This window comes from Bemisia tabaci, chromosome 3 (genome assembly GCF_918797505.1).
Source record: "Bemisia tabaci chromosome 3, PGI_BMITA_v3".
In the NCBI taxonomy this organism is placed as follows: Eukaryota; Metazoa; Arthropoda; class Insecta; order Hemiptera; family Aleyrodidae; genus Bemisia; species Bemisia tabaci.
In genome coordinates this window covers 34,476,608-34,504,477 of record NC_092795.1, presented here as the reverse complement: position 1 = coordinate 34,504,477, position 27,870 = coordinate 34,476,608, and the positions used below count along the sequence as shown (strand labels likewise).

Here is a 27,870-nt window from a genome sequence, read left to right as displayed (position 1 = left end):
TGGGCGGTATGAAAAATTATGATGGAGGAGTTTAGTGGCTCATAAACTAGACAGTGTTCTCCTCTCAAGGACTCTCGTTAAAGCGACTGGCTGCTGCATTGTGTTTAAATTTCAAAAGTAATAGGAAAATAGCGGAAAAACTTTCAGTTTCCCCATCTTGGATCTGGCTTTCTTCTCTCTTAAGAACAAAGATGAAAAAAACAAAAAGTGCAGTCATGAAAATATTCCATTCTTCCTCCTTTCACTCTTTCACTCTTTTCTTTTTGTTCTGAATGAAGAGAAGAACGCCAATTATTACTTATAATATTATCGAAAATTTATTGAAAAATCGTGAAAAAATTGAAGTGCGAAAAAGCGTTACGTAATGCACTCAAGAGAGGGAATGTTTTGTATGGTTATACAGTTTTAGTCATGACTAAGTTTGGATATAGTGCTTCTCAGAGTGGGAGTGGAAGGAAACTAAAACTAAGCGAAAGGTTATGATTCTAATACAAAAAAATCGTGAGTTTTGGGTTTGAATTCCTTTCTTCGGAAACATATTGGCTTTGCATGGATTTACGTAAGTCGGCAAGAAAGATTTGGGTTTGCATTGCAGGCGCATTTTAAAAACAAGGCATTAGCAAGAGAAAAAAGAGCAACAACTGGAAAAGCCTGTCCTGGGATATTTGACGTTTTCTGTTGAAAATTGAGGGGGGGGGGGGGGACGCGCTTTTTGAAAATTGAAAAAAAACGATAAAAATTCACCATCATTAAGCATTATTAACTCCATGCAGCTTCTTTTTTAATTTTTCTCATTTTAGAGAAACACTGGGAAAAAAACACATTGGATCTAGAGTCCAGACTCTTGAAAACATTGACAAGAAAAAATACTCTTGATTTAATCAGATTTAAGCTTAAATCAAAGGGAAATCCGCTCAAATTAAGAGGCTGGGTTCTTGATTTAAACTTAAATCAGATTGAATCAAGAGTATTTTTTCTTGTCGATGTTTTTAAGAGTTTGAACTCTAGATCCAATGTGTTTTTTTTCCAGTGAACGATTCATTTGTAACACATTTAATTTTTAGCAGGTCCCACAAAATTCTGCGTCGCGATTACTACAGGCGCGGCGCCTGTGTGCTTCAGTTCTGGGCTCGTTACGCCACTTTTGACAGAAGAATCGAATACGAGCGCATGTGCTCCACGTTGCTCAAACTTCCACATGTCGCGATTTTAATAAAACCGACGCGACGTACCGTGAATTCTGATTCCGGCGCTCGAATTTGTCGCGGCGCGACGCGCAACGGAAAGACGAGTTTTCGGGCTCGAAGACGGCTGAAGAATTGGAATCGAGTCTGAAACGAGCTGTCAGCGTGGTGGTCTCCGAATTTCCACGCGCGGTTGCGTCACGCGCGCGTACGTAACGTGTCTGGCGCCGGCGCCTAAAGGAATCGTCGCCGTCTTATCGTCGAATGAATATGTAAACGAAGTGCGAATTTATGAGCTCCTTCCAATAAAATAAAGAAGTATCGATCCCTATTGCCGAATTTTGTCGGCTTTTTCACACGGAGTGCAACATCCATCGATGAGTTCAAACCGCACCACCGGCCAATCAGAAGCGCAAAGCCGGTCTTAAGTGCAGTCGAGACCCGTTCTAAGGATATTTAAATACGGTGGAAGGACCGACAAAATGCGGCCCCTTGCGTGCCATGTATTTCATAGACGAGTCTTCTCTAGAAAACTAGAATTTATTTTATGCATAAGGGTGAAAGTTCATTGGCAAGTCTCGAAATGCCGTAGACATTTTTGTATAGATGGACTATACCCAGTAAATCTGCAATGATAGATTCCTGAATTTTGTTGGTCGTATCGTGTAAGAGGAAAATTTTACATCCCTTCAGACTGTTCGGTTGTTCATCCATAAAAAAATAAACTGCTCTCGGTCATTTTGGAAAGTTCGAATGAACTCATGTCCTAATGCAAGAAAGCGACTCAACTCTGATCACTCTTGCAATGAATGAGCTTCCTTATCAAATTAGCAACTAGAGGACCATTTATTTTTCTTTGAATCGTCACGTGACGCGTGATACTTGATTTACTCGTCCTGTTTTACTTAATATCCTGATTTGATTGTGTAAAATAAGTTAATGATCTCACGTGAACATCCCACTGATAAATATCAATAAAATAAATAATTCCATATGTGTCATCAATTGTACGTATCTTTCCATGAATTTGCGTCAAAATATTACAGGAGTAGCTTACTTGTCAATGATGTTCATGAAAATACGGCAGAACTTCGTAGATAGGTACCTCGCTGGACCTCTTACGCGCCGTCGAATGTAGTTTTTCTGATACCAGTCTCAAAATTGCCTTCAAAGAGATGAGCATGCAACCCCTTAGCAGCCGTGTTTGAAGAGTTATCGCTTAGTGAGTCGAGAGAGATTTTGCAGAGCGCGCCATTTATCATTGAACAAATGCAACGGTGCAACTACCTCATCGTTGATTATCACGGCACATATGTATTTCATACCGTGTCTCGCATGTGATCGGTCAAATATCAGAAACGAGATGCTCAGAGTACGTCTCAGTGTTTTATCTTTTTCAGTGTTAACTCCGATGAAGTTTCCTAAGGGCTTCTTTTCCGCGTATCCGAGAAATTATTACGTCTTCATGGAAACGATCTTTCGTGTTAATTGTGCCGGTTTGATGAACTGAGATTAAATTTGGTTCAAAAATAATATTTTTGTGAAGTGACAATAATTTAACAGGTATTAATTTGGAGTTCATTGTTCTCTACTTTAATTACTTGTAATGTCTCCTGTCAAATTAAAATGTGGACCAACGCCCGACGACTGTTGAGTTCAAAACATTCTCAGACTGAATCTTGGCGTCATTCCAAAAGAATTAATGATCAATTCTTTCAACAAAATGATGACGTTTCAGACGCGCGTTTCCAAAATATTGAAAGGACTATTTTTGCCTAAAAGTATTTTAGCATGGAGTTATCATCCGATGAGGTATTGTGCTCCGAGTTGTTGTAACCCAGCGGCGGAACCTGGTTTCTTCCGGATTCTCAGTTCCCAGTTTCTCGCAAAAATATTCATTAAAGAATATTTGTTTTTATTGTTCCACAAAATCAATGAATACTTAGCTTTTCCACACCCAACCGCGGCGGGAATAGTAGGCGTTTTTAGATGTTGCAACGATTATGAAAATTGGGTGAGGCAATTAAACAGATTTATCGTCACACAGCTCATGCACCGCTGCGTTTTCATGGACAACGTTCCCGCCAAACTGGGCATTAAACATGTTCCTTTCCGGAGCCGAAAACGAGAAAATCACCCAATTGTTGCGCTACTCGTCAACCACTATAGACAGCGCGTGCAAAGTTGCCAAAAACTGTTTGTTAAAATACTAAAATATATTGGAGAGCTCTCTTTTTGCTCCCACTTGGCTGCGAATCTCATGGTCCTCGCCGATCGCTCTACGTTTTATTGTGGTCACTGATTTCGGTATAGGTGCCAAAACCAGACGAATTTGAATTTAATTAGCTGAAGTATTAATTATTTATGAGGATAAGCCAGCGAAATTTGGCAACGTGTATGAGCATCAAGGGTCGTAAAAAGTTCGGATATAGGTCCTTGGTTTCAGACCCCTGCTGTCTTCCTTACTGAAATTAAATGTGATAGTCAGGCATGCAAAATGTGCCTTAATAATGGAAATTTAGTCTGTCTCAGTACCAAGAGAGACCGGTTTCGGGCCAAACTGTGGCGATTCTCGGTTTTCGGAGCTATGTGATATTTACAAGAGCATTCAATTATTAAAGTTTCAATCCAAATTTTGCATTATGAATGATTTTGAAATCTTTTAAAGTGAATCGCTGCCAAGATTGGTGATGGTGACAGCACAGCGCCGGCAAACTTTAAGAGTGGTTTTCTCTAATTCTACGTTTTGGTTCTCATCGTCAGACTTTAAAATGCTGCCAAGAGGTCCATTTTTGAAATTTGTAGGTATTTCTAGGGCAAATAATGCAGAATTTACTCATATTAGGTGCGGTATAGTTACAATATCCCCCCCTCCCACCTTAAGGCACATCTTGCTGGGCATCCATTTTCTCCTTTAGTCTACAGGAACCTCCATTTCAACCAATGGGATTGCTCCATACTCCCTAAGTCTTCATCGTCTATCGCTTTGTCTATCAACTTCAATAATCAGCCCGTGGGTTTGAAATTGTTTTTAAAAAAAAAAAAAAAAAGTATCAAGGAGACATCTTTTGATCCAGACTCCGACTGATTTTGCTGGTAGGATCAAAACTGACATGGTTCATATGTTACTAAAGGGTACCACTGAAGTCTGATTTTCCCCAAGGGATCTAGACGCGGCGGCTAAGTGTCTCAGAGCGGGGATTTTTGAAGCGTGCGCTGTGCGGGGTCGACACGTCATCTTCCGTCTGGCGAAATTCATTAATATTAAAGTGTCGCTAAATTTAGTGGAGGCAGCGACCGGCTCTGACTCTCACACCGAGCGCGCGTCCGAGAAAGCACGTGAGCGCGCGCCCCGCACCCTCTGTTTAATCATTCTGGAGAGCGCGGCGCGGCGCCTTCATCTCTGCTCTTGTGAGCGTCTTGTTTATTTACGTCGGGATTTTTCGCCGGCTCAATGGCTCCCCATCCAATTCTAGCCTGGTTTTCCTGGTTTTTCTCTGTGTTTTTTCACTCGTCACTCTGGAGGGAAATCTCTCCGGGGAAAGATCATGATTAATCAGCTCTGACGTTGGCAGAATCATGCCAGAAAAATGAGAATGAAGAGAAAAGAGGCTATGAATAACGCAAAACACTTTTTCAGGGCGAATGAAAGTTGCAAAGTAGGAGGGGAGAATAGAACGTAAAAAAAAACCCCAAAAGAGGGGGCCTGCGGGAAACTTTAAAAAAGCCGGTCTAGACTCAGAGTGGTCTAAAAGATTCGTAAGAAAGTAAATCAATATTTTGGGAAGTATACAACTTTTCAAAAGAAAGTTAAGAACTTGCAAGTTTTTCAGGTACTGATACAGTTCCTGATATGATGTCCTCTTTTTCTCATTTCTCTTCTTATTTTTCCTCTCATACTTCTCTACTTCCATCCCTGTTTAACTGTATCGTCCATTTTTATAAAACGCCGCAACCAAAAAAGAAAAAAACAAAACAACAACAACAACTTCTGAGCCTTTTGATGTCATCCTGATTGTCTTGGGTGAGGAGTTCTCGATGTTTGGGGGTTTTTTTTCGACAAATGCATGGTCTATTGATGAGTCACGGTTGACTCATCAATAATCAATGACGCCACATCCTTAATCATATCGATAATTTTAACATTTCAAATTTTCCATATAAATTTAAAACAAGAAAATCTATGGATACAAATAGCACATGCTCCAAAAACTAAAACTTTGTTCGCGATATCATCGAGTTGTGTGATGCAGAATCCGTGTACTTTAAAATCGGCCAGCGCACCTGCTCTTAGAATTTGAGATCACCGTGATGCACGTATACCACCGATGACCCTCCACTTGACCGTGAACTCAACAAATTTTGGCGACACGAGTGACCTACTTTGTAACCCACCCATATTACAATTACTGTCTGCAATTGCTAATTAATGCCTCGGAATGGAAGTGAGAAAAACAACAAAAGACGTTCAATTTTTTCTCTACTGTTCTTTTTTGATGTATGATGCAAAATACTCTCTGCTCCAATATTCACAAAATTCGTGCCATTTGCACAAAGGAACAGAAATCATGCAAAATAAAATGTTCACAGCAGCAAATTGGAAATTGGTATCTTCCATGACTCATGAGACTGCAAACGGATAAATAATGTGTCGCAAACCCCACCTTCGAAAATACACGGAGATTATGATTTCTTATGATACATACATTAAGCCGCTGCTATAGCGCAGCCTCGCGCTCTGCGACGCCCAATCGCCATTGCTTCCTATCCTTCCAGATAGACTATCAGACAATACCTTTAAAACATAATATATAGTAAAAATGCGACTCGTGGTCGCATGACAAAAAGATAAAAGCTCCATTTGGTCACTCTGCCTGATCGCTGGTGAGATGCTTTTGGACAGAGCTGCAGCTTTGACCAGATGGGTGCATATAGGGTTGTGGGGCATGTAGGCATGTAGTGGCCCCGGCACCCCCTCCCCCAACAACGTCCCCGAGAAGATCTATTTCTTGGATTTTTAGGAATTTCAATATCTTTAGACGTGTTCTTCTCCCTACCCCTCAATCAAAATTTCTTGTCAAACGTGCCGTGTCAATTGCCGTGCTGAGGACAAACGTCGTATGAGCCTTTAAACGTCGCCAGATTTCCATCAATAAAATCCGGATTTATTGGGAAAATTTTGAACTTTTTTCCTCAAATTCTCAGACAATTTCGTTCGCAATTCGATCTAAAATATCAAAAAAATTCATTTTATATTTATACCTTTCCCTCAAACATAAATTTTTTATTTCGGGAAATTTGGCAACTCCCGAATGTTTATACGGCGTTTTTCCTTGGTTTGGCAGCATAGACAACCAGTTTAAAGTTACATGAGCCACATTGTCGAACTTTTCAAATTGGACATGCAGTTCGTTTTACAAATTTTGAAGTTCTATTTACAAAATTTGATGAAATTGAACATACCATTGCTTGCGTTTCCGACTGGATGGCATGCGTCCTGACGGGAAGTAAACTAACTAGGCCCGCGACGAAAGCGCAGTACCTGAGGAGCAGGAAGAGCATTCTGTTTGAATTTTGGTGGATTTGTCCTCGCACTGACATTATGCTAACTTATCACTAATATCACAATGAATTACGAAGTAAAGGAAAATAGCCTGGAACGACTACCGTGTTTTGTTTACAAATTCGTCTCACTGGAAACAACGCGGGGCCCTCGGAAGGCTGACGGAACTATCTCACTCTTTTCAGTCGACAATTCCGCCCCATTTCGAAAACTGGCTCGAGATCAGCGAGGACACGTGGAAACGATTCGTCGACCACTCCGCGGCGGGGAAATTGGCGGGAGAAGCAAAAAGCGAAAAAGGAAAAACGAAAAGCGGCGTCAAAGGCGCGGGAAAGTCGTTTCCGTTGAGTGGTTTCGGCTCTGATTCCGCACGGCTGTTTGTTTCTCTCGTTCCACTTTACTGGGTAAACTTGGAGGAGTGAATGTGAGCGCTGCGGCCACGACTCGCGATCGGTCGACTGGAGACTGAACCCTTCCGCTCGTCGCCGCCGCGGATATATACCGCGCTTTTCCGCCAACCCCACCCCCCCCCCCCCCCGCCCTCCCTCCGCCAGCAACCGCCAATCCGCGCTCCAGCTCGTCTTCATCCGCGCCGCGCTCACCCCCTAACAATGAAATGCAGATGACTATACCTTTGAGAACCTATGACGAAGCTCGAAAAACGTTTACGTCCAATTGGACCGCGTTACACTGGAAAAAAAAAGTTGCTTGGATCTAGAGTCCAGACTCTTAAAAACATTGACAAGAAAAAATAGTCTTGACTCGATCGGACTTTTCGCTTGGATCAAAAAGAAATCCGCCTAAATCAAGAGGCTCGGCTCCTCGATTCGAGGAAAAATCGGATTGAATCAAGAGTACTTTTTTCTTGTCAGTGTTATTAAGAGTCTAGACACTAGATCCAAGCGACTTTTTTTTCCAGTGTAAGCAGAAAGGAACCAAGCTACATCAGCTACTGCTAACTTTAAGTGGACCATGAGATGTTGCATGTGTGAGGAATTTGCGATTTGACCGTAGACTCTTATGTAAAAGTTCGCAAAAAAACACGACGGTGCCACTGGTTTCCTTTGAAATCAACTCCCAAGCTCAAAAAAAGCTCTCAAAGTTGAGGCTGTAATGGAGAGGATATCCCACACTATTCTGAGGGTCCACGTCTACATCAACACCAACTCTCCATGCAAAGATAGGGAGCAAATACATTAGCAGGGTTGCCGTGTTTTCAGTTTTACAGTCCTTAAATAAAGTGGCAGTCCTGTCAATGTATTTGCTCCCTCTTTTTGCATGGAGAGTTTGTCTTGATGTAGACGTGGACCCTCAGGGTAGCGTGGGATATCCCCTCCATTACGCCCTCAACTTTGAAAGTTTTTTTGAGCTTGGGAGTTAATTTCAAGAAAAACAAGTGGCACCATCGTGTTTCTCGCGAACTTTTACATAAGTAATAATAGTCAAATCGCAAATTCCTCACACATGCAACATCTCCGACATCGGGTGAATTTCCTGAAATTTTACGTTTTCATACTGTGAAATCATGAAGTATATTCAGTAAAAGTTACAAAAAATTGCATATATTTGCTTTAATTATAGTGGATGAAACGTGTTATTCCTAGAGGTTCTCTATCTCCCTTTCTCCCATATTTTCGGTCTCTCTCTATGAATTTTCAAAACCCAGCATCGAGCAAGCTTCACTTACTCGTTGCTGTGATCACGTCGCACGCTTCTATCTTTATTATATTTTTTATTACCAGCGTCACGAGATGGATTGAAAGATAAGACTCTCTAAGGACCGAGCTCCTCTTTTAACAAAAGGAGCCGGGCCACTTCGTCTTCGTCTTCCACCTCGAAGTCCGGCACTTGGGATTTCTCACCAACTAGCACAGCCATCCATAAGTGCTCCGATAGTCAGTCTTTTGTAACGATTCCATTTTCTTCAAATATACGCGAATTCATACGTCACTCAAAAACCCTTTTCGTCTATTTTTCTTGCTCTCCCACAAGTAGCTTTACCGCCACGGTTAGGATTATTTTAGATGTTTCAGTCCGTCTAAAGCTTAACAAATCCTTCACCGCGACATGGTGCCTACAACCCGGTCTGTAACTTTCTAGCTTACTTCGAACCATCATTTCAACAGTGTGACGCGACATAAAATTGTGACAAGTGACTGGAATCGCCGTATTTCGTTACTCCTAATTCGACAGGTAATTGGAATAATCTTCTATTTTTGATTCTTCTGCGATATCTACACGGATATCCCATCGCACGGGTCAAGAGCATACCCCACCGTACGAATACTTGAACGTATTCCAACGTTTCTACCTTGGGTCAATTGTGCGCTAAGTCCAGGACGTAAATGATTTTTTAGATTCAATAGAGACGGCAGGAAGAGCATTCTGTTTGAATTTTGGTGGATTTGTCCTCGCACTGACATTATGCTAACTTATCACTAATATCACAATGAATTACGAAGTAAAGGAAAATAGCCTGGAACGACTACCGTGTTTTGTTTACAAATTCGTCTCACTAGAAACAACGCGGGACCCTCGGAAGGCTGACGGAACTATCTCACTCTTTTCAGTCGACAATTCCGCCCCATTTCGAAAACTGGCTCGAGATCAGCGAGGACACGTGGAAACGATTCGTCAACCACTCCGCGGCGGGGAAATTGGCGGGAGAAGCGAAAAGCGAAAAAGGAAAAACGAAAAGCGGCGTCAAAGGCGCGGGAAAGTCGTTTTCGTTGAGTGGTTTCGGCTCTGATTCCGCACGGCTGTTTGTCCCTTTCTCTTTCTGCATCCAGCACTTTAATTTAGTCAGGGCTTTGGGGAGCAAAAAGGATCTGACTGAACTATTGCAATAGGTTTAATCGGTCTAAATTGATTAGCTGTTAATTCTGTCTCACTGTCAATAAATTTTTCAACTGGTACATAATGTCTTATTTGCTCCATTGGGTTGTTCATAAAATTTTGATGCGACGTCGTATCCCATTACTTGCGTGTAATTTTTACGAGTTTGATAAGACACCGCATTAAAATTGTATGAGCCCCTGTGCTATTGAAAATAGACTTCATTCATAGCGCTAATTCTCACCCAGGTCTCCGATTATTTCAGGTTGGAAAATGGACACAGTTTTACCTGTAGGTATAAGTTGGCGTGCGAGTTCCAATTACACTGTGTTCTTGCACGCACGCGTGGGGTGAGTGATATTGCAAAAAGTAGCCTCATCAGTTGCTTTCGTTCATCGGTGAGTTCCAAAGGAAACTTTTGAGGTTTTCGATCTACATCTAAAGTTACGGAAGAAATAATAATAAGTTTATTAAGTTTAATCTGGTAAAAGTTTCATTTTACCAATCTTTATTTTTATTTTATCAAAAATTTCCGTTGAAAGCAAAAAACTGTTGATGACTACGGAATTCAAGTTAAAATACTTTTGAGGGAGACAAGCACTTCCAAATTTTGACTCCGCCGAAGCATCCCCTAGGAAGCCGTCCCTAAATTACATAACACTCCAAGGGAGGGGGTATTTGCCAGCGTTACGCGGCGTTATAGGGGGGTGGGCGAGTATAGAGCGAAACGTCACCCGACGAGATTAAGTAATTTTTGTTTCGAGTTGCTGTAGAATTTTTCGTCTGCCGTCTTTAGAAGTTTTACAGAATCGCGAAAATACTATCTAAAATACTTTCACTTTCCTCTATATAAATAAAAACGCCAATCTGTTCAGTAAGGTGATATTTAGATTATTTTTTATCAAAATGGGGGGGGGGGGGGTCCAGGCAAGCGTTACGTGCTTTTTTTAAAAGAGGTCCATAGCACAGCGTTACAGAGCATTACCGGGGGGGGGGGGGGAGGTGTAGAGGGTGTCGAAAATTTGGCGTTACTTAATTTAGGAGTGGCCCCAGGGTCCCTATTGGTGATGGAGAGGTAAAGAACTACAGCACGCTGTCCAGATATAACGTGAGAAAGGCTTAATTTCCAAGATGTATAATGTCATAGGAAGTTGCTGTTGGCTCCCTCCTTCGTCGCCTTCTGCCACACGGAGCTTTGATGAATATGAGATGGGACATAATAGAATCGGAGGCTATTTTTTCATTGCAATTGCATTTTGAGCCCATAAATCGCGGATGCAGCGGAGGAAGGATGCGCTTGCCCGATGCCCGATGCGATCCGCTTGCCCCTGGCACGTTGCGATCGGCCGGCGCGGCGCGGCAGTAAGCAAATTGTTTCGACGAGACAATGAAGTCATCAATCAGGGCTCAACAGTCAACAGTCGACGCATCGCCCGCCGTTGCCGCTTCCAATAAACCGGAAAGAACGGAAAAGGAAAAATCGAACTGATTTTGTATTTCGATCGTTCACTGGAAAAAAAAACACATTGAATCTAGAGTCCAGACTCTTAAAAACATCGACAAGAAAAAGTACTCTTGATTCAATCAGAATCTAGCTTAAATCAAGAACCAAGCCTCTTAATTTAAGCGGATTTCGTTTTGATTCAAGCAAAAATCCGATTGAATCAAGAATATTTTTTCTTGTCAATGTTTTCAAGAGTCTGGACTCTAGATCCAATTTGTTTTTTTCCAGTGTTATAGGCACCTTAAAAGTTACCGAGAAGTTTTGCAAGGTTACACAGCAGTTATTATGTTGCACGGAAAAACGAGCAATATCAACACGTCAGTGTTGAAGAGCGCGTTCATGCCAAGGTATCTATCAGTTTATGGTGAATTGATTTTGAAAACGAACATTTGAATTAAGTCTCCTGTATATTGCTTGATAGGAACTTTTAAGAAGTTATAATAGCGCACAGCGTTAAAGAAACTCGTCAGGTTTGAAACGTGAGCTTACAATCCACCTTTCGCCGAAACAGCTTATTGGCATATGAGAAGTCCTATCGCCAAGAAATAGAATTGCAAGTAAGCCATTGAAGCGTTAAAGTCACTTCTTCGCATCTCTAGTGTGATCCAAGCATGCGTGACATTTCAAGATCATACCACTATTCGACCACGTAGGAGCCGGTGTTGCCTACACTAGCAGTTGAAGGCGACAATACGTTAGGATCACTTCTCCACGTTCGACAAAGGGATATTTTTATGCGTGTTACAAGTACATTCACAGTGATACCACTATTCGATCACGTGGGAGCCCATATTGCCTACTCTAAAAGTTGAAGGCGAACTGTCAATGCATTTAAATCACCTCTTTGTTCGTAGAAGGATATTTTTTGTGTGTTCCGAATCGACATGACATTCGCGGTGATACCACTACACGGCGCTTGGGCGCAGATGTTGTTTATAGATACATAGAAATAGAATCAGTGATTCTGAAAGACTAGAGCTCCAGACATGAGTATTCGATTATAACCGTGAAAACTGTTTTAATCGATCCGTTCTAAATCTCAGAGGTAAAAAAATGAATTCGTGAAAGAATTGCAGTTCATAACATCGGATTATGGTTATTTTAGAAATTTTCTTACGATTTGAAAGGAAGCAAGCGGGAAAGTTCTAATACTGTCGTTTTAGAAAAGCGCTCAGGTGTTAGTAAATGTATTTAATGAAGAAAGGACGTATAAACTCCGTCGACTTGGCTGGGAAATGGAAATAAAACATCAGCTGATAGCAAACAAAGGTTACCAAGGAAACCGTAAACGCGTATTTTTGTTTCCCGAAAATGAGCTCACAGTTGAGCTCATCAGGCGCGTTTTTTTTAGGCTTCATTTGAGTTCAACGATCAATTTCGATAAGAATTACTCTACCGCTAAGAAATTTTCTTATAGACAAACGATCGAAACTACCCGCGCATTACGTTAAAAGCATAAAATACAGTTTTCACAGCTTTATTCATTTTAAAAATGGACTCCCCCCCCCCAAAAAAGCCTACACATCGATGAGCTGGTGCGCCATTAAAACGCATTAGCACTAGTATACTAGTACTCAGAGGCAAGTCGAAATCAAAAAGCGCTGCCTGTCGTCTGAGCGCTTAAAAGGAGAAGAAAATACGTATTAGCGCTTGAGTTTTTTTGGGAATGAACAAAATGTTCTTAATGTATTTCCCCCATTCCAAGTCAGAATTTCAGTTTTGCAATGCGTAGTGTGCACGAAAACTTTCATTTGCACTTTCTCTGCATAAATTTCGATGATAACGTACCTACTTACTGATGATCGCGTGCAAAAGCAAAAACTTACTAAAATCTCACTCTTATCAACAAGACTTCATCAGATTGAGCAGGAATAAATGAAAAGATAGTTACGTTATTTCCCACAGAATATCAGGTTGTTTTTGTCAAAATGAAGTTAAATTGTCCTGATCAGAGAGCACGCTTGCCCGCAAAGGCGAAACGCGGTCCACGTGCAAACAGGTGAGCAGAATTGCTCCTTACAAGATGCAAAAACGACTGATGACGAACGGAAAAAACTTGTCAAATGTTTAATTTCCTGCCCACGATCAAACTTGAATAAATCTCTCAAGCGTTCATCTAACAGGAGTCTATATCCATAAGGGAGGGTTGATCGGTTAATGATGAAAATTAGCATACAACCACCAGCAATGGATAACGATCGGCGATTTTGAACCACCAGTGTAAGTTTTTCAGTTTCTATTGATGCATGAATTTTGGCTGAAATTGCATATGAAGACATAGGAAGAGCCCTCATGCGGATAAGACTGAGACACCAGGCGAAGAATCGGTAATGAAGTGCACCGCATCGTGGTGGTTAATGCTGCGCTGCACGAGGCAAGCTGCACTATGCAACGCGCACCACGGACTCTTGGGCCTCGCGCTGCGCTGACGACCTCCAATTATAATATAATAACCGCACGCATTTGCGCATGCGCTGCGCATCTGCTCCCGGTTATGATTTTTCGGGGCCTTCGACGGCTCTGGCATTTGCCGTGTTGTCACCTAGCCACGGTCATCATTAGCACGGTATGTGATTTTATATCATCCTATGCCACTTTTTGCATCGACGCTGCAAATTTTTACCCCGGCGGTTCAATTGGACCCGAGTTTAATAGAAGGAACCAAGCCACATCAGCTATTGCCCAATGTAACTGGGCAATTAAATTTTTTTACGAGAAAAAGTTTTGCGGATTCCTTTGAAATTTTTAAGGAATTTGCTTCAAACAATGGAGATTTTTCACTGTTTGCACGGAAATCTGCACAACCATTTTCACGTAAAAATTAAATTGCCCGATTAAATTTGGCAATAGCTGATGTGGCTTGGTTCTTTTCTATTCAACGCGGTCCGATTGAGCCCACCCATTAGCAAATCTTATGAAATATGTAAAACTGGTAATTTTTGCGAATTAGAAAATTACACGTGATCACAAGTTCAAGAATTTTCGTAGAAAAATCGCGAGTAAAGAGGTAACAGATTTCGTAACAAAAACAAATAGAGAATTTGCAGATGTCTGAAATTTGATGAATTTCGTGTTTAAGTGGAAACTACTGAGTGAACTGAACGCAAGTTTACCCTTGGTTTATGAATTGAACAATTATTGGAGAAGATTATACAAAATGATCTAATATGCTGAAATACGTGTGTTTAAATCAGGGCCGGCTTTACCTACTTGCCGCCCATGGGCCGCCTGTATTTTGCCACCCCCTTCTCATTTGTTTTGAAACATCAATAAAAACCATCAAGTGCCTGGAATGGAGGTTTTTTTTAAGAACAATGCATAGTTCTTAATATCACAGGCGTAAGAAAACTTGTGTTAGTGCACTCAATATTATTCCTACTGCTTTGATGAATTTAATCATTTTAATACGATTTTGACAGAAACGAAAATGATTCGGTGCAACTCATATCAGTTGCGCATTTTTATATTACAGACTCTTTTTTTGCTGTTTCGTGCCAAAATGTGTAAAATTTATCCCATAAAAGCTGCCACTACCGCACTGCAATGAATAGTTTCGCCCATTCACAGATCGACGAGTTAACTCTATGGACGTTCCTCTAAATGACGCAATGAGTTCATCTGTTATTTTCAATTTGATATACAAATAGTTATTATACTTTAAATTTGTGAAGATAACTCACTTGCACGTTGTTTTTTCCTTTCTACCGGTCGGACGCGTTTCGGTATCTTACCGGAAGTCGCCATGAAGTCGAAGTTACCATGAGTCGCTGATGATGGTCTCACGAAGAGGCCGAAATGCGTCCGACCGGTATAATGGAAAAACAACGTGCAAGTGAGTTTTCTTGTAAAATTTAAATTATTATAAGTTCTTGTGCGAACCCAAACATTAACGTTATAGTTATTGTACTGTAGCTGGGCATCATTACGCCACTAAGATCTGCACCGAATTGTATGGTATTGTGCCGTAACTAGGCTGTTGAGCCTGACGATCGACAGTCTGTGGAGGTAATTACACCCCTCCAATTAAACTGTCCAGTGGAGGAGAATAATGAGAAGCTTGTGATTTCCATCGATTCCTTCCAAATCCTTAAGTTCTTGCTCTTGGTGTTGTTGTTTTATTTTTCGTTTTTATAATTTGTACAGGACTGACTGTCACTATCATGTTGAACCACTTTGTTTAATAATGCCGCATTTTTTTTTTTTTTTTTTTTTTTTTTTTTAAGATTTCAACTCTCTGCGAAGAATAAAATGTATGCATTCATGATTATGTATATAAATCTATGAGTTATGTGCGAAGTGTCCCATCAAAAGTCCGTATTCCCCTCTCTTAAAGTTTTTCCCAATTGAGCTTTTTAAACGATACTTGCGCTAGAAGTTGAGAAATGTTCGTGACAAAATGTATACTCCGAAATAACCTTCATTGACAATTGGATTGCATTTTGCAATAAGGAACCACTATTTCTGGCCAATTTTAGAAACAGCATACATGCCAATGGTTTCCCTATGCAAATATGTGCTTTTGTGGGAGAGCCAGAGATAGTGGTTCCTTATCAGGGCCGGATTCACCTACTTGCCGCCCATGGGCTGCCTGTATTTTGCCGCCCCCTTCTAATTCGTTTTGAAACTCAATAAAAACCATCAAGTGAACATGCCAGCAGGGGAGGGGTGCATAAGACGCGTTTACTCGTGTAGCGCACATTTTTTTTGAAAGCCCTATCAACACTAGCCAAAGTTCACGGAACGTTGCGCGAAAATTAAGCTCCGTAAACCTATCTCTGTGTGGACAAAGCCTTCCATTCATAAGAAATGAACGAAAAAAGTATGAAAGAACAAACATATATGTGGTTTAATAATTTTAACTTCCGCCGCCGCGCCGCGCAGACCACACCGTGTTTGGCGCAATGCATGAAGTATTCCGACAGTCTTGTAGGCGCTATGCGTTTCACGCCGACCGCTGCTGAACGCACTGCGTTGGCCGCAATGCGTGAAGTATTCACGCAGTCGTGTAGGCGCTATGCGTTTCACGCTGACCGCAATGACCGCACTGTGTTTGATGCAATGCGTGAAGTATTCGTGCAGTCTTGTGGGCGCCAATATGTGTTACATGCCGATCGCCTCGCCAAGGGCTTCTTCTTTTCATCTCAAGTCCTCGTCATCATTTCTCTCTAAGTCGCTCCGTTTCAGGCCAAATTGCGTGTTTGGTTTCTCTCTTAACTCGACTAATTAAAGGTACTGTCTCTTGTATCACTATGAGACGACAAAATTAGAAATTACTATACTCTCAGGATTTTGTTGCCTTCTTTCGTTTGTAATTTTTTTTGTAAATCCGATTTTGTTTTATATCTACACTTAAAAAAATTGCAATTTTTTGCCGCCCCTTAGATTTGCCGCCATGGGCCGCGGCCCATGTGGCCACCCCCTTAATCCGGCCCTGTTCCTCATTGCAAAATGTAATCCAATTATTGTAAAGTCAAATATTGTTTCTAACCAGCGACCATGTTCAATGTATCTATGATTGATTGGAAACGCCATACTTGAGACTTCATTTTAGATTTTGGTGGATAATATTCGGAACGAACATTATTCCTCTTAGATTGATCTAGAGCCCAAAACTTCGATTTTTCCAGAAAAATCCAGCTAACGGCTGATATTTGAACTAAATCGATCGTATCCAAAATGCATTATTGTATCAACACTAAGGATCCAATCTTATCGCATAAGTACAGCATTCATAATCTGGCGCACATGGTGGTATGAACGCGTATAGAATTTCAATCGTTGGTCATTAGCGGGAACCAAAGTTAAATTCAAGCGATTGCACTTGCACGTGGTAAATAGGGCGGCCCAGTTAAACTTCAGGGAGAGGCGATAGAGCCACGCCGCGCCGTAAAATTGAATGCATGACTTGGGCCGTTCATCCGATCATAGATTTCCGCATACTCGACTGAGGGATTCGCACTGGAGCTTGGGCCAAAATACTCAAGGTTAATAGCTCGACTGCGATGATCTAAACGTGCACGTTCGATATTTGAAATGGCGTCGTAAGATTTTGCGCTCTAAACTTGTTTCGCATGATTTCAGTAAGGTCTGCAAAATCTCAACGGTATACGATCAAACACTGGCGATCTTTTAAATTGTGTCTCGTATCGACAGGACCTGGCGTATCTGGCATGGACCATTTGCGATCACGCGTCTATAGAATAGGAGAGAGGAAGCGATGAAAAGAGACTTTTTTTATTATTATTTTTATTTTTTTAAAGAGCTAATTTACCCCACACTGGATGGCTGGAGCAAGTGTATAAATGTTCCCTGTCAGAAAGTATTTCCCTGATTAGGTAGTTTCTCACAAAAAACCGTAAAATTGTAGGTAGGTAAAATCAGACATTTTTCTGGTAAGAAACGGCTTTAAGTTTATCTATTCAATCAAAGATGGTCCATAAAATCAAAATTTTACCTACTTTGAAGCACGAGAACCCCATGAGCGTAGCGCAATTTGATTTAATTCATTTTTACATATATTACAGGTCATTTGGACGTATTTATGCTAAATGGAACTTTGTTCAAGTGGAAAGATGGGGTGTGCTCGTTAATTGAGGGCCATAAGAATGAATGGGAATTTAAAAGCGCCAGTGACGTCAGCGGCAACGAACGAGCCCGGGCACGACGGGGATATCGGTGGCGGGACTCTTTAACTCATGAGCCCTGTCCACAACGCACTTGTAACATGCCCACGGCTCACGAGTAAGCGCTCAGTTCCTTTTGATTTAATGTAAAATTCCGCTTTTCCATTTTCTCAAAAGGAACGATATCCACTTTTACCTAATTTCTCATGCAGTTTGCACGAGCACACCCCATCTTTCCACTTGCACAAAGTTCCTTTTAGCATAAATACGTCCATTTTAGCATGAATACGGTCATTTCTTACTACACTGGGAAAAAAACACAATGGATCTAGAGTTCGGACTCTAGAAAACATTGACAAGAAAAATTATTCTTGATTCAATCGGATTTTTGCTTGAATCAAAACGAAATCCGCTTAAATTAAGAGGCTTGGTTCTTGATTTAAGCTAGATTCTGATTGAATCAAGAGTACTTTTTCTTGTCGATGTTTTTAAGAGTCTGGACTCTAGATCCATTGCGTTTTTTTTTTTCCAGTGTACTCCAGGTATCTTGCGCCTTACTGATTTCTGCACTTGGCATTTTGCGAGCCTCAAAAAATGCCTTGGGCGGCGGTGGGAAGTGAATAAACTGAATGAGTGGGGCAATCGGAGCGCGGGCCGGCGCGGCGCGGTTGGAGGAGAATCCGGCGAATCCGGCGATGAATCAGCCATCATTCCGTGATGACGATGACTCCGACTCGATTCCCCATTCATCGACCCAACATACCCCTTTGCTGAGACATAAGTCTCCTTCCGATACATTCGGAATAACGCAGAAATCCAGCCCACGCTTATCCTGTGATCCACTCATAATGAGTGGGACTGGAACCGCTAGACAAGATCCGAATTTGAGCATTCTGCACCGGAAAAAAAAAAAAAACACATTGTATCTAGAGTCCAGACTCTTGAAAACATCGTCAAGAAAAAATACTCTTGATTCGATCGGATTTTTGCTTAAATCAAGAACCAAGCCTTTTAATTTAAGCGGATTTACTTTTGATTTAAGCTTAAATCTGATTGAATCCAGAGCATTTTTTCTTGTCAATGTTTTCTAGAGTCTGGACTCTAGATCCAATGTGTTTTTTTCAAGTGTGATGATGCGTGCTTCTTCATCAAAATTTCACCTAAAACACAAGTCGCACCATGAAAATTACCTTCTAATATCAACTCCTTTTTTAAGATATTGACGTATTTAGTATAATATATTGATTGACTTTGGGTTTGAATTCCGAGAAAAACAATATCAGAGAACAGGGTGGAAAAATTTCATGAAAAATAAAATCTGAAAAAAAACCTAAAATGTGAAATATTTTATAAAATTTCAGAAATTTTTGAAAAATATTGGAAAATACCGGTTCCTTTTCATGTTCTGCAAAATGCAATAATTGTGACTTTCTTCGATTTTTGTGTGTTTGCGTGCGGGTTGCATACTTCAGCTCCTCAAAAATATGAAATATTTCACAACCTCGTGAAATTTCTTGAAATATTTCATTGAAATTTCCAGTATTTCATTTCTTCCTTCATGCCACCCTGTCAGAGAATCAAATTGCTCACTAGGTACAACACAACGATTTGACAGGATTTTTAATCAAGCAATGTTCATTACCCGCCTTAGGCTTTTAAAGGTGTTATATTGCCATATTTTCATCCTAAAGAGACCGTTACATTAACATTTAAGTAACGTAACATAACGTAACTTAACGTAGCGTAACGTTTGACCGACGTAAACTTTTGTTTTTCCATGGGCGCGAGGTGTGAATTAATGCATCAAAAAATGTCTATGTTTTAGGAGATAACTTCCGAAATACTCGTCGCACAAATCTTGTTTTACGTGAAATTTTGATTCCCAGGAAAGTCACAGGCCTCTTCAGAAAGACATGTATCGGAATGCTGAAATTCGCACCTTATCTAGTGGTGCAGTATAAGGGCTCTTCCCAATGAAGAGAAATTTCGTTGCAGGCCATGCTGTAGCAGTGACGCAGGAGAGGTTATAGATTAAGGTAGTCTGGACCCCCTATACAAGAAATTTTTGATCGTAGACTCCCCCCATAAAACAATTCTGGCCACGTCACTGCTCTAGAATCATTTTTAAAGTATTCCCCTTTTAAGTTATATTCTGTTGTAAAAATAGACATGATGGTTCCAATGTATTACTCAACGATAGAGACAAACGTTACGTGCGGCCGTCCATAAAGTACGTAACTCCCTCTCCTCATCCCATCGGCCACTGCTTCAGTGCACAACTTGAATCAACTTCGAGGAAAAATCCTAAAAAATGGGAGCTAGACTACTTCCAGAATATTGATCCAGATACGCCTATTTATCGCGCTTCTACTTCAAGATGCTTCGTCGAGTTCGTCTTCAATAATTACTCCTAGTCGTGTGACCCACCTTGAAAAGGACCTGTCGTCGTTGTCATGAGTGAACGCACCGCGCGACCTGCTGCCACGGTCCAACCGCTCAGGTGAATCGCATCTATTCGCGAATTTGGAGTAGGTTGGCGCGTCTGCGCGTCCACGATGCGACTGCGCCTGCGTAGTGCGGATCTTCCTATTGTTGCGGGGCCTGCGCGTGCGCGGCATGGCTGATGGCCCGTCCGAGCCGAGCCGAGACGGAAGCCCGGGCACCACGGATGAGGAACCTTCGCACCAGCATTGTTCTTCCGATCCACTGTCGATTCTGATTCCACGACCATATCTCTCGCCGATATTAAATATTACGACGCTCTCGCGCTGCCAACCCGCAAGGCTGAGCAACCTTTCCGATCGTCCTTGCGTTGTTTTCCCTCGGCTCAACCTTCCGAGGGAGCCATTCGCCTCTTTTTCCCGATGTGAAACATGCTCGAGGCATTCTTGCCGATAATTTTACATGCAATCGGTGTGTGATGCTATCCGAGAGCTAGGTCATCAACTGTGCATGAGGTGTCAATGATTCGAAAGCTTCGCACGAGTAAGAAACTGATTCACACATGAATTTACCTCAACGCAGAGACAAAAGGAGGTGTTTGTTCTGAACAATTACACGAGCTCTAACTGCCAATGCTCTGAAGAAAAATTGATCGATCAAATAACTTCCTAACTTACCAGTGTTCGAAACTCACCTTTGAGTTTCAGGAGCCATGTGGCGCAACGAGCTCGATTTTTAGGGGCCATTGAAGAATTTTTAAAGGCCAGATTGACTTTTTGCTTACATATCACGGTGCATTTAGTGAAAAGTTAGACGCAAGATGTTTTTGTTACAGAAGACAAAACTAGTAACTGTAACATGCGAGAAATTTCGAAAAATCACCAAACAGAAAAATTGGGATTTTTGTGGGGGGAAGGGGCAATTTTTAGGAGCCACTTTGGCGCAGAGCCTTCATTTTTTAGGTGCAATGACCGATTTCTTAGGCGTATTTGGCGCGTTGGCGCCTGTGAGTTTCGAACACTGTAACTTACCTACCCCAGGACTGCAGTAGCAGGGCCAGACCGAAGGTAGCGCATTATGAGCGGCTGCACTGCCCGCCATCTCAACAAAAGTTCTAAAATGAGAGGAAAGGAAAATGACGGGGACAAAAATTATAGGCAAAATGAAGAAAAACGAAGAGTAATGATAAGTATCGAATCTCTTAATGAGCAATAATAGCGAGCTATTCGGAATAACATAAGTATCCCGCTGCATGGATTGAATGATCTAATAACGATATGTGACTCTTTTGGTAGATGTCATTCACTTGAATCTTGCCTTTAATTTCAGCGAGTTGGCAACAGATCTACCAAAGAGCGCAGACCTCAGATAGATATCTATTCAAACCTTATACTTATGTATCTCCATTAACTTTGCTAGAACCTATGGCTAATGCGTAAACCTATTTAAAGATATAGTCTACCAGAGATTATCCTTCAATTTCATCGCATAGGCAACAAACATACCGGAGAGCGCGAAAAATGTTCTATCCGAAAAACACACGATTCGATCGCTCCATCATCTTTGATCAAATCAATAAACGAACCAATCGGCATCGGCAGATATCGTCCATACTAAGTTCGCCTTCATTTTCGCTATAAGGCGCCATACCTACAGGACGAATGGTTACCTATTCGAAAGACATGAACGAGTATTATTCCATAAACGTTGAAAGAACAATAGACAGACATCGACCACTTTAAGTTCGCCTTCAATTTCATCGTATAGGCAACAAATATACCAACGAGCACGAATAGTTATCTAGTCAAAAAACACAGAACTATTGATCAATGAGCTTTGATTTAACTGATAAATGACGTTGGGAACCCTTTAGTAGATACCGTCCTTAATGTTTTGCGTAACTCATCCTTTCTATAACATCATGCGTATTCTCCGAAGTTCCATTAAAAATTCATTGGTGAAATTTTATCACTTACAAGAACAAAATTTTATTTTCTACAGTATTTTGTTTCATCTTGGATGAATTTAATTTAATAAAATAATTGATGCAAGCATTGATAGGAAGTACAAAGAATTTTTTTCAGAATCAAAAAGTACCCATAGTCGTTCGCGCATGGAAGTTCATTACGGACAATATTTGGGCCTAGGTTAAATTAAAAGAAATAGACGAAGTTAAAGAGAAAAACAACTTTAAAATTTTTACTCAAGAAACTCACAGGATTTGTCGGAGCAACTTTTTTTTTGGCACACTTAGGCCAATTACAAGTGATTCAGTGATTCGGTGCAATTTTTTGTTGTTGAATCCAATGATTGACTCTCAAAAACGCCAAAAAGTTGCAAAAGAATTTTTGAGAACTGACATTTTTTTATCACATAGAGTGTATGTATTAGTCAAATAAAAATGAGATGTTTCTAATTTCTTCGAATAATTATTTTTTAAGTATTTGGTTTGCGAAGATTGTAGGTCATAAAACACACATCGCTACCAAATAAAACATTTTTCTTCAATGGACTTGAACGAGCTCAGGGAGTGAAAAATCCATCAATCGATTACGAAGGAACTTTAATTAATTACGAAAAAAGGAAGAAGAAAATTCCTCATTCAGCTGACGATCAATGAATAGTATTGCCTATACACTTGTGTGACGTTTTTTTCGCAATGACCAAAGCCGCGTGAAAAAATGTCAATCAAATTCACAGCTCTAAGTGCTAGTAATGGCAATACAAGTGTTGCGAAGGTTGCAATGAAGAATGATCCGTTGAATTAGTGACGTTAATGGAGATTCACGTCTACTACGAGCTTTCCACTTGACGCCAGCGGTTAGAAAAATACCGAGAATGACGCTCAAAGATGGTGAATCAAGTTGATATGATTTCACCCGTTCCAATGCAATTATATTTTTCTTTTCAGGTTAATATACACGAGATATTTTTCTGAATTATAAATAAAGGCCTGCCGCTGAGGTTGTTGAGTTAATTAGATGAGTACCTAGGGACTCCCAAACTAAGTATGTACAGAGTAACGAGAGTCAACCCATTTTATTTATTTGATTAATTTTAATATTTTATCTTATGAGTATGTGTTACTTGCACTCTAAAAATCAGGAAAAAGCCTTAGGCTTAGAACACATCAGTTTAATTGGGTAAAATCAACTTAACACAACTGTCTGTGATCCAAAAGATAGGAAGCTAAGGTTAAGGACATAAGATATAGGTAAGTATATTTTAGGCCTGTGCATTCTGATTCAAGATTCATGCTGTTAAAGGTACCCACTAATATCTTTCGGCACACACTCTCGTCACAAAAATCTCAGTGCGTGGAGCACGGAAAATTGCTGAGATTAATTATTTTCACCGATACTGTTCTGTCGCAGCCAAAGTGGAGCGAGTGACACTCCAACAACTGTCAACCAAAGCTTGTCATAATCTTAAATTGCCTATATTTTAATTTTAAGCTTTTTCCCTATTTCTGTAGCAGCCCTGTCTTTCGGTTGCCAAGAGATTTCCGCAACATTGCTTTTTCAAAATTAGTCTTTCATTATTATAATGAAATTGTTGAAATATGGGAAATGAGAAACAACTTTAACCACTTAAATTTTAATAATACCTCAACCTTAAAAGGGCAATCAGACTCGACCAATCTTGTAGCTTAAATCTTTAGAAGTCGGCAGTAATCCTGTCATGCCCTGCCCTCCTTGGACTGGACTGAATATGAATAAGCCCAAAAGGTAACCGTCTCAAAACTGTGGTAAGCTACAGTTAACCGTTGGAGGATAGCCTTACCAGATTTACATCAATGTGAAATCTCCAATTAGAAGACTGATGAACTTTGTTTCATTTTTCCTAAATTTTCTGAAGTCAAGATATTAATAATATACCAATAAGAATTGGTAAAATAACTTGTTCAAAAATAAATTAAAAATGAAGCATAAGAAATGGACTATATTTTGACCCATTCAACAGATCTTTTTCATGGGAGGACAAAAATATTATGTAAATACCTCAAGTTATAAACAAGACATCAAGCAGTACAATGTTATTTCAAAAATGAATTTTTCAGAGAAATTAAGAAAAGAGAGAGAGAGAGCAAAAGAATGAGGGAGACAGAGAGGAAGAGAGAACCTCTTCAGAAAGCCTCAAATCTTGGTTCCAAATGGACCTAGTTCATCAAAGAGGAACCAACCCACATAAAGTTGAAACTGAGAAAAAGAGGTTTGAAATTTTATTCCTGCATAAGGCTCCATGTAGAAAATAAACTTTAACCCCTCTTTTCACAAACTAGTTTTCTTTTGCGACTTTGAGTTTTTGGCAGGAGAAAATATACGACTATAGAGGAACTCAAAAACATTCTTAACTCAATTTTTTCGAAAAAAGGGGGTCTGTTCCTTTCTGATAAACTCGGTCCAATTAGGGTTACATATTTTTCAAAAAACAATTTCTTACAGTTTGGCTGAAACAGATAAGTCACTTACAAAAATCTCGGATTGCTACCGATCAATAAAATAACATATCAACGGTGTAAGTCGGCAATCACACAACTCGTTTGCGGTGTCTGAAAATATCCGCCTCTATGTTATTTTTTTAAAGGAGAACAAATTGACGTCATTCCATGAAATTTTTGCAGAATTTTCTTCGCACAGAGAAGAGAAATCATGGCAGTTTTTAAGTATTGCCGTTGAGTAGTTTTCTGCTTAAAAAATAGTAAAAAGTATGACAGGAAGTCCGCGACGTCGCAAACCGAGTTATGTGATTGCCGACTTACACCGTCGATATTCGGTAGACTGATACGAATTTCAAATTAGATTATCAGAATGGAGGTTTCAGATTTGATCTCAAAGTTGCCAAGTCAAAAATCAGGATGTAAGACTTTAACCATGTTTAAATAAGAGCGGTAGTGTGTTTCTGAAAAACATCCTTTGACGACTTTATTTTTTGTGTCATAAAACTGAAACTTGGAGTGAGCAGCTGCGCTCATTGACACTTGACTGGACGACCTGATGACTCGTTGGTTAGATGGCTGGGTCGCCGGACAATAAGTAATTAATATTCCGAACAACCGCAGCAATTATGATGGATGTCATACTGTTGCGCTAATGCCCGGCATGTAGCAGCCTTACCTCCAATCCTCATCCCAAATGCACGCAGAGAGTCACAATTGTCGTGTTTGCAAATAAATTCTTGCTGCGGAAAATGCTTTTAACTCTCGAAAGTGCGATTGAAAAGTAAAAAAAAAAAAAAAAAAATTAACGAAAACAGCCTCAAATTAAGCTGAGTATTTTATATAATTATATTAACAAAAAAATTGTGTGGCAATTATAAATGTCTTTATTTAAAACACGTCATTATTGAAACCAGTTACAAATGCAGGCGTCATTTCACCCATTGTTTTCTGGGACTTAGTGCGAAAGAAAGAAGAAATACTTTTCTCTGAAATATTCATCTTTTTGGTAACGTGCTGACGCCTTTATCGCCTCTTCCCCTTATCCGCCATTCGACGGCGTAAGTCCGCAATCACATATCTCGTTTGCGGTGTCTGAAAATCTCCGCCTCTATTTGTTATTTTTTTAAAGGAGAACAAATCGAAATCATTTTTTGAAGTGACGGCGCGGCGTAAGTCTGCAATCAAATATCTCGTTTGCGGTGTCTGAAAATCTCCGCCTCTATGCGTTATTTATTTTAAAGCAGAACAAATTGAAATCATTTTTTGAAGTTTTTGCAGAATTTTCTTCGCGCAGAGAAGAAAAATCACGGCAGTTTTAAAGAATTGCCCTTGAGTAGTTTTCCGTTTAAAAAATAAAGTATGACAGGAAGTCTGCGACGTCGCCAACCGAGTTATGTGATTGCCGATTTGCACCGGCCGTCTATTTGTAACATCCTCAGAAAAGATAGTCGGGTCAATTCAGACGTGCATCCTCTGGAGTGCTCGAGAGACCTTTAAACACAAGTTTTCCTTCTCAAAATGATTATTGATTTGGACACATCAAATTTTAAGAAAACTTAACCTTACCTCTTCTCAAATTTCAAAACCAAGAGACATATAAACGCGATCCAACTATTCGTACTTGATGGATGTCTATATTGCATAGGAAAAATATAAGGCTCGATGGCGTGGGTCATGAGGTGTCAACTCGCAATGCTCTGCATTAGGCTGCTAGTGAGCTTCGAGAAGAAAATTTTAATAAAAAAGAGGCCGGATTACGTCCTTCGTATCTTCCGTTGTGTTGCTCACGTCGCCACTGAAGCAACACTACAAATGAGACGAACAAAACCAACTCATTGTCAGTTTAGAAATAGAGCGAGGGAAAGGACGCGCGTTGACGACGGCGCAGAGATACAACTATTCGTGCTTGATGGATGTCCGTGTTGCAGCTGCAAAATTGAAGGCGCGATGGCACGACGCGTGAACTCGCAATGATCCGCTCTATCCTGCCGAGGAGGTGTCGCTCAGATTCGGGAGAAAAAGTTAAGAACCGAAGTCCGATTACGTCTTTTCTAGCTTCGACTGTGTTGGTGCTCGATTTTTTTTTTCAAATTTGATGTCTGATCTTTTTTTAAAATGTACTTGCAGACCTGCATGTAAGACTCGTATGTACTTACGAGTCCTTTAAAACCCGCGGGACGCATTTACCTATTAGCAAGCCTTAGGTTAATTTGACCCGACTCCAGCACCTAAAAGCTAATGAGACCATCATTAAAATGATTGCACCTTGCTCACGAATAATTCAGAATTCAAAAACTAAGCCGAAAGAGGTCATTCAGTCGGTGAATTTCAATAAAAAGTTATTCATAATCTCGCAAAATTATGCTCCGAGTATGTTCGATCGCGTCCAGAACATTATCATTGCCAACAAAATGATTTTTGAATAGGACTTCCTGCTTTAGGTGTCTGATGCATTAAATAGATTTGTATTCCTATCTCTTTTTTTTACTTTTTGTACCAGACACCTTGTATCTCCCTCTTAAATTCATCCTGTACTTTCTAGATATAATGTCTCATTTCTCGATAAGGTTAAAATGATCTTTTCGGGTAACATATTTCTCGGCTTCATAAACCCGAAAATGATGCATCATTTTCAGACTTTCAGTTTTTAAAATCAGTATTCTATTTCGCAATCTTTGTATCGGTTCCTCTGGAAGTAATGGTGCTTGGATTCCAGTGGGCTTTGATTTTATATTTCTTTTTAATTTTAATTTCTACAGAAATTTTGAAGATGTGGAGAAGATAGAATACACATTTTGAGGAAGTTTTTTTAAAACAGAGGGGGGATCAGATTTACATATTCACATTTGGGAGCAACATAAATTTTAAATGCACCAAAATGTGGAAAGAAAAATATGTAAATTTTGAATAATAAAAATAATTAACCGAAAGCAATTTTAATCAAATTATTTGATCAAGACTGTTCAAGTAGATATCCTCATAATTTTTACAGCCAAAACAAGACCTTGTTAAAAGTAGCGTATTGAAAGAAGTAAAATCAGAAACAACCATGCATCCAGATCTAGAATCTGAAGAAACAGCGTCGCGTTGTGTCATCGCGGGCAGACACTGGCCGTCTTCTTCATTTGATCACGCTCGGAACGACTTCATCACGAAAGGATACCACTAGCAGTACCAGCAAGTCAAATTTCTCTGAATGGTAAGTCAAATATTTGCATCATTTCACTTTAACGATTGATAAATCTAATCACCAACACACTGTGCGCGAATAATAGACC

The 27,870-nt window shown here is 40.2% G+C and overlaps 2 protein-coding genes across 5 annotated transcripts in view; one reads left to right on the top strand and one right to left on the bottom strand.

Moving 5' to 3' along the window:
• Mmp1 (Matrix metalloproteinase 1) overlaps window positions 1–7,221 on the bottom strand; it is a 95,952-nt gene extending 88,731 nt beyond the window's left edge. For all 4 annotated transcript variants that reach the window (XR_002009816.2, XM_019056170.2, XM_019056173.2 and 1 more), the window contains exon 1: window positions 6,648–7,221. Coding sequence is in view for 3 of the 4 variants with exons in the window: in XM_019056170.2 (XP_018911715.1) it covers window positions 6,648–6,785 (138 nt within the window). In the remaining variant the exon portion in view is untranslated. The remainder of the gene's footprint in view (window positions 1–6,647) is intronic.
• A 1,336-nt stretch (window positions 7,222–8,557) lies between these two features.
• ABCB7 (ATP binding cassette subfamily B member 7) overlaps window positions 8,558–27,870 on the top strand; it is a 44,375-nt gene continuing 25,062 nt past the window's right edge. The window contains exons 1-3 of the mRNA XM_072298233.1: window positions 8,558–8,940; window positions 9,848–9,980; window positions 27,585–27,791. The gene's annotated coding sequence lies outside the window, so the exon portion shown is untranslated. The remainder of the gene's footprint in view (window positions 8,941–9,847; window positions 9,981–27,584; window positions 27,792–27,870) is intronic.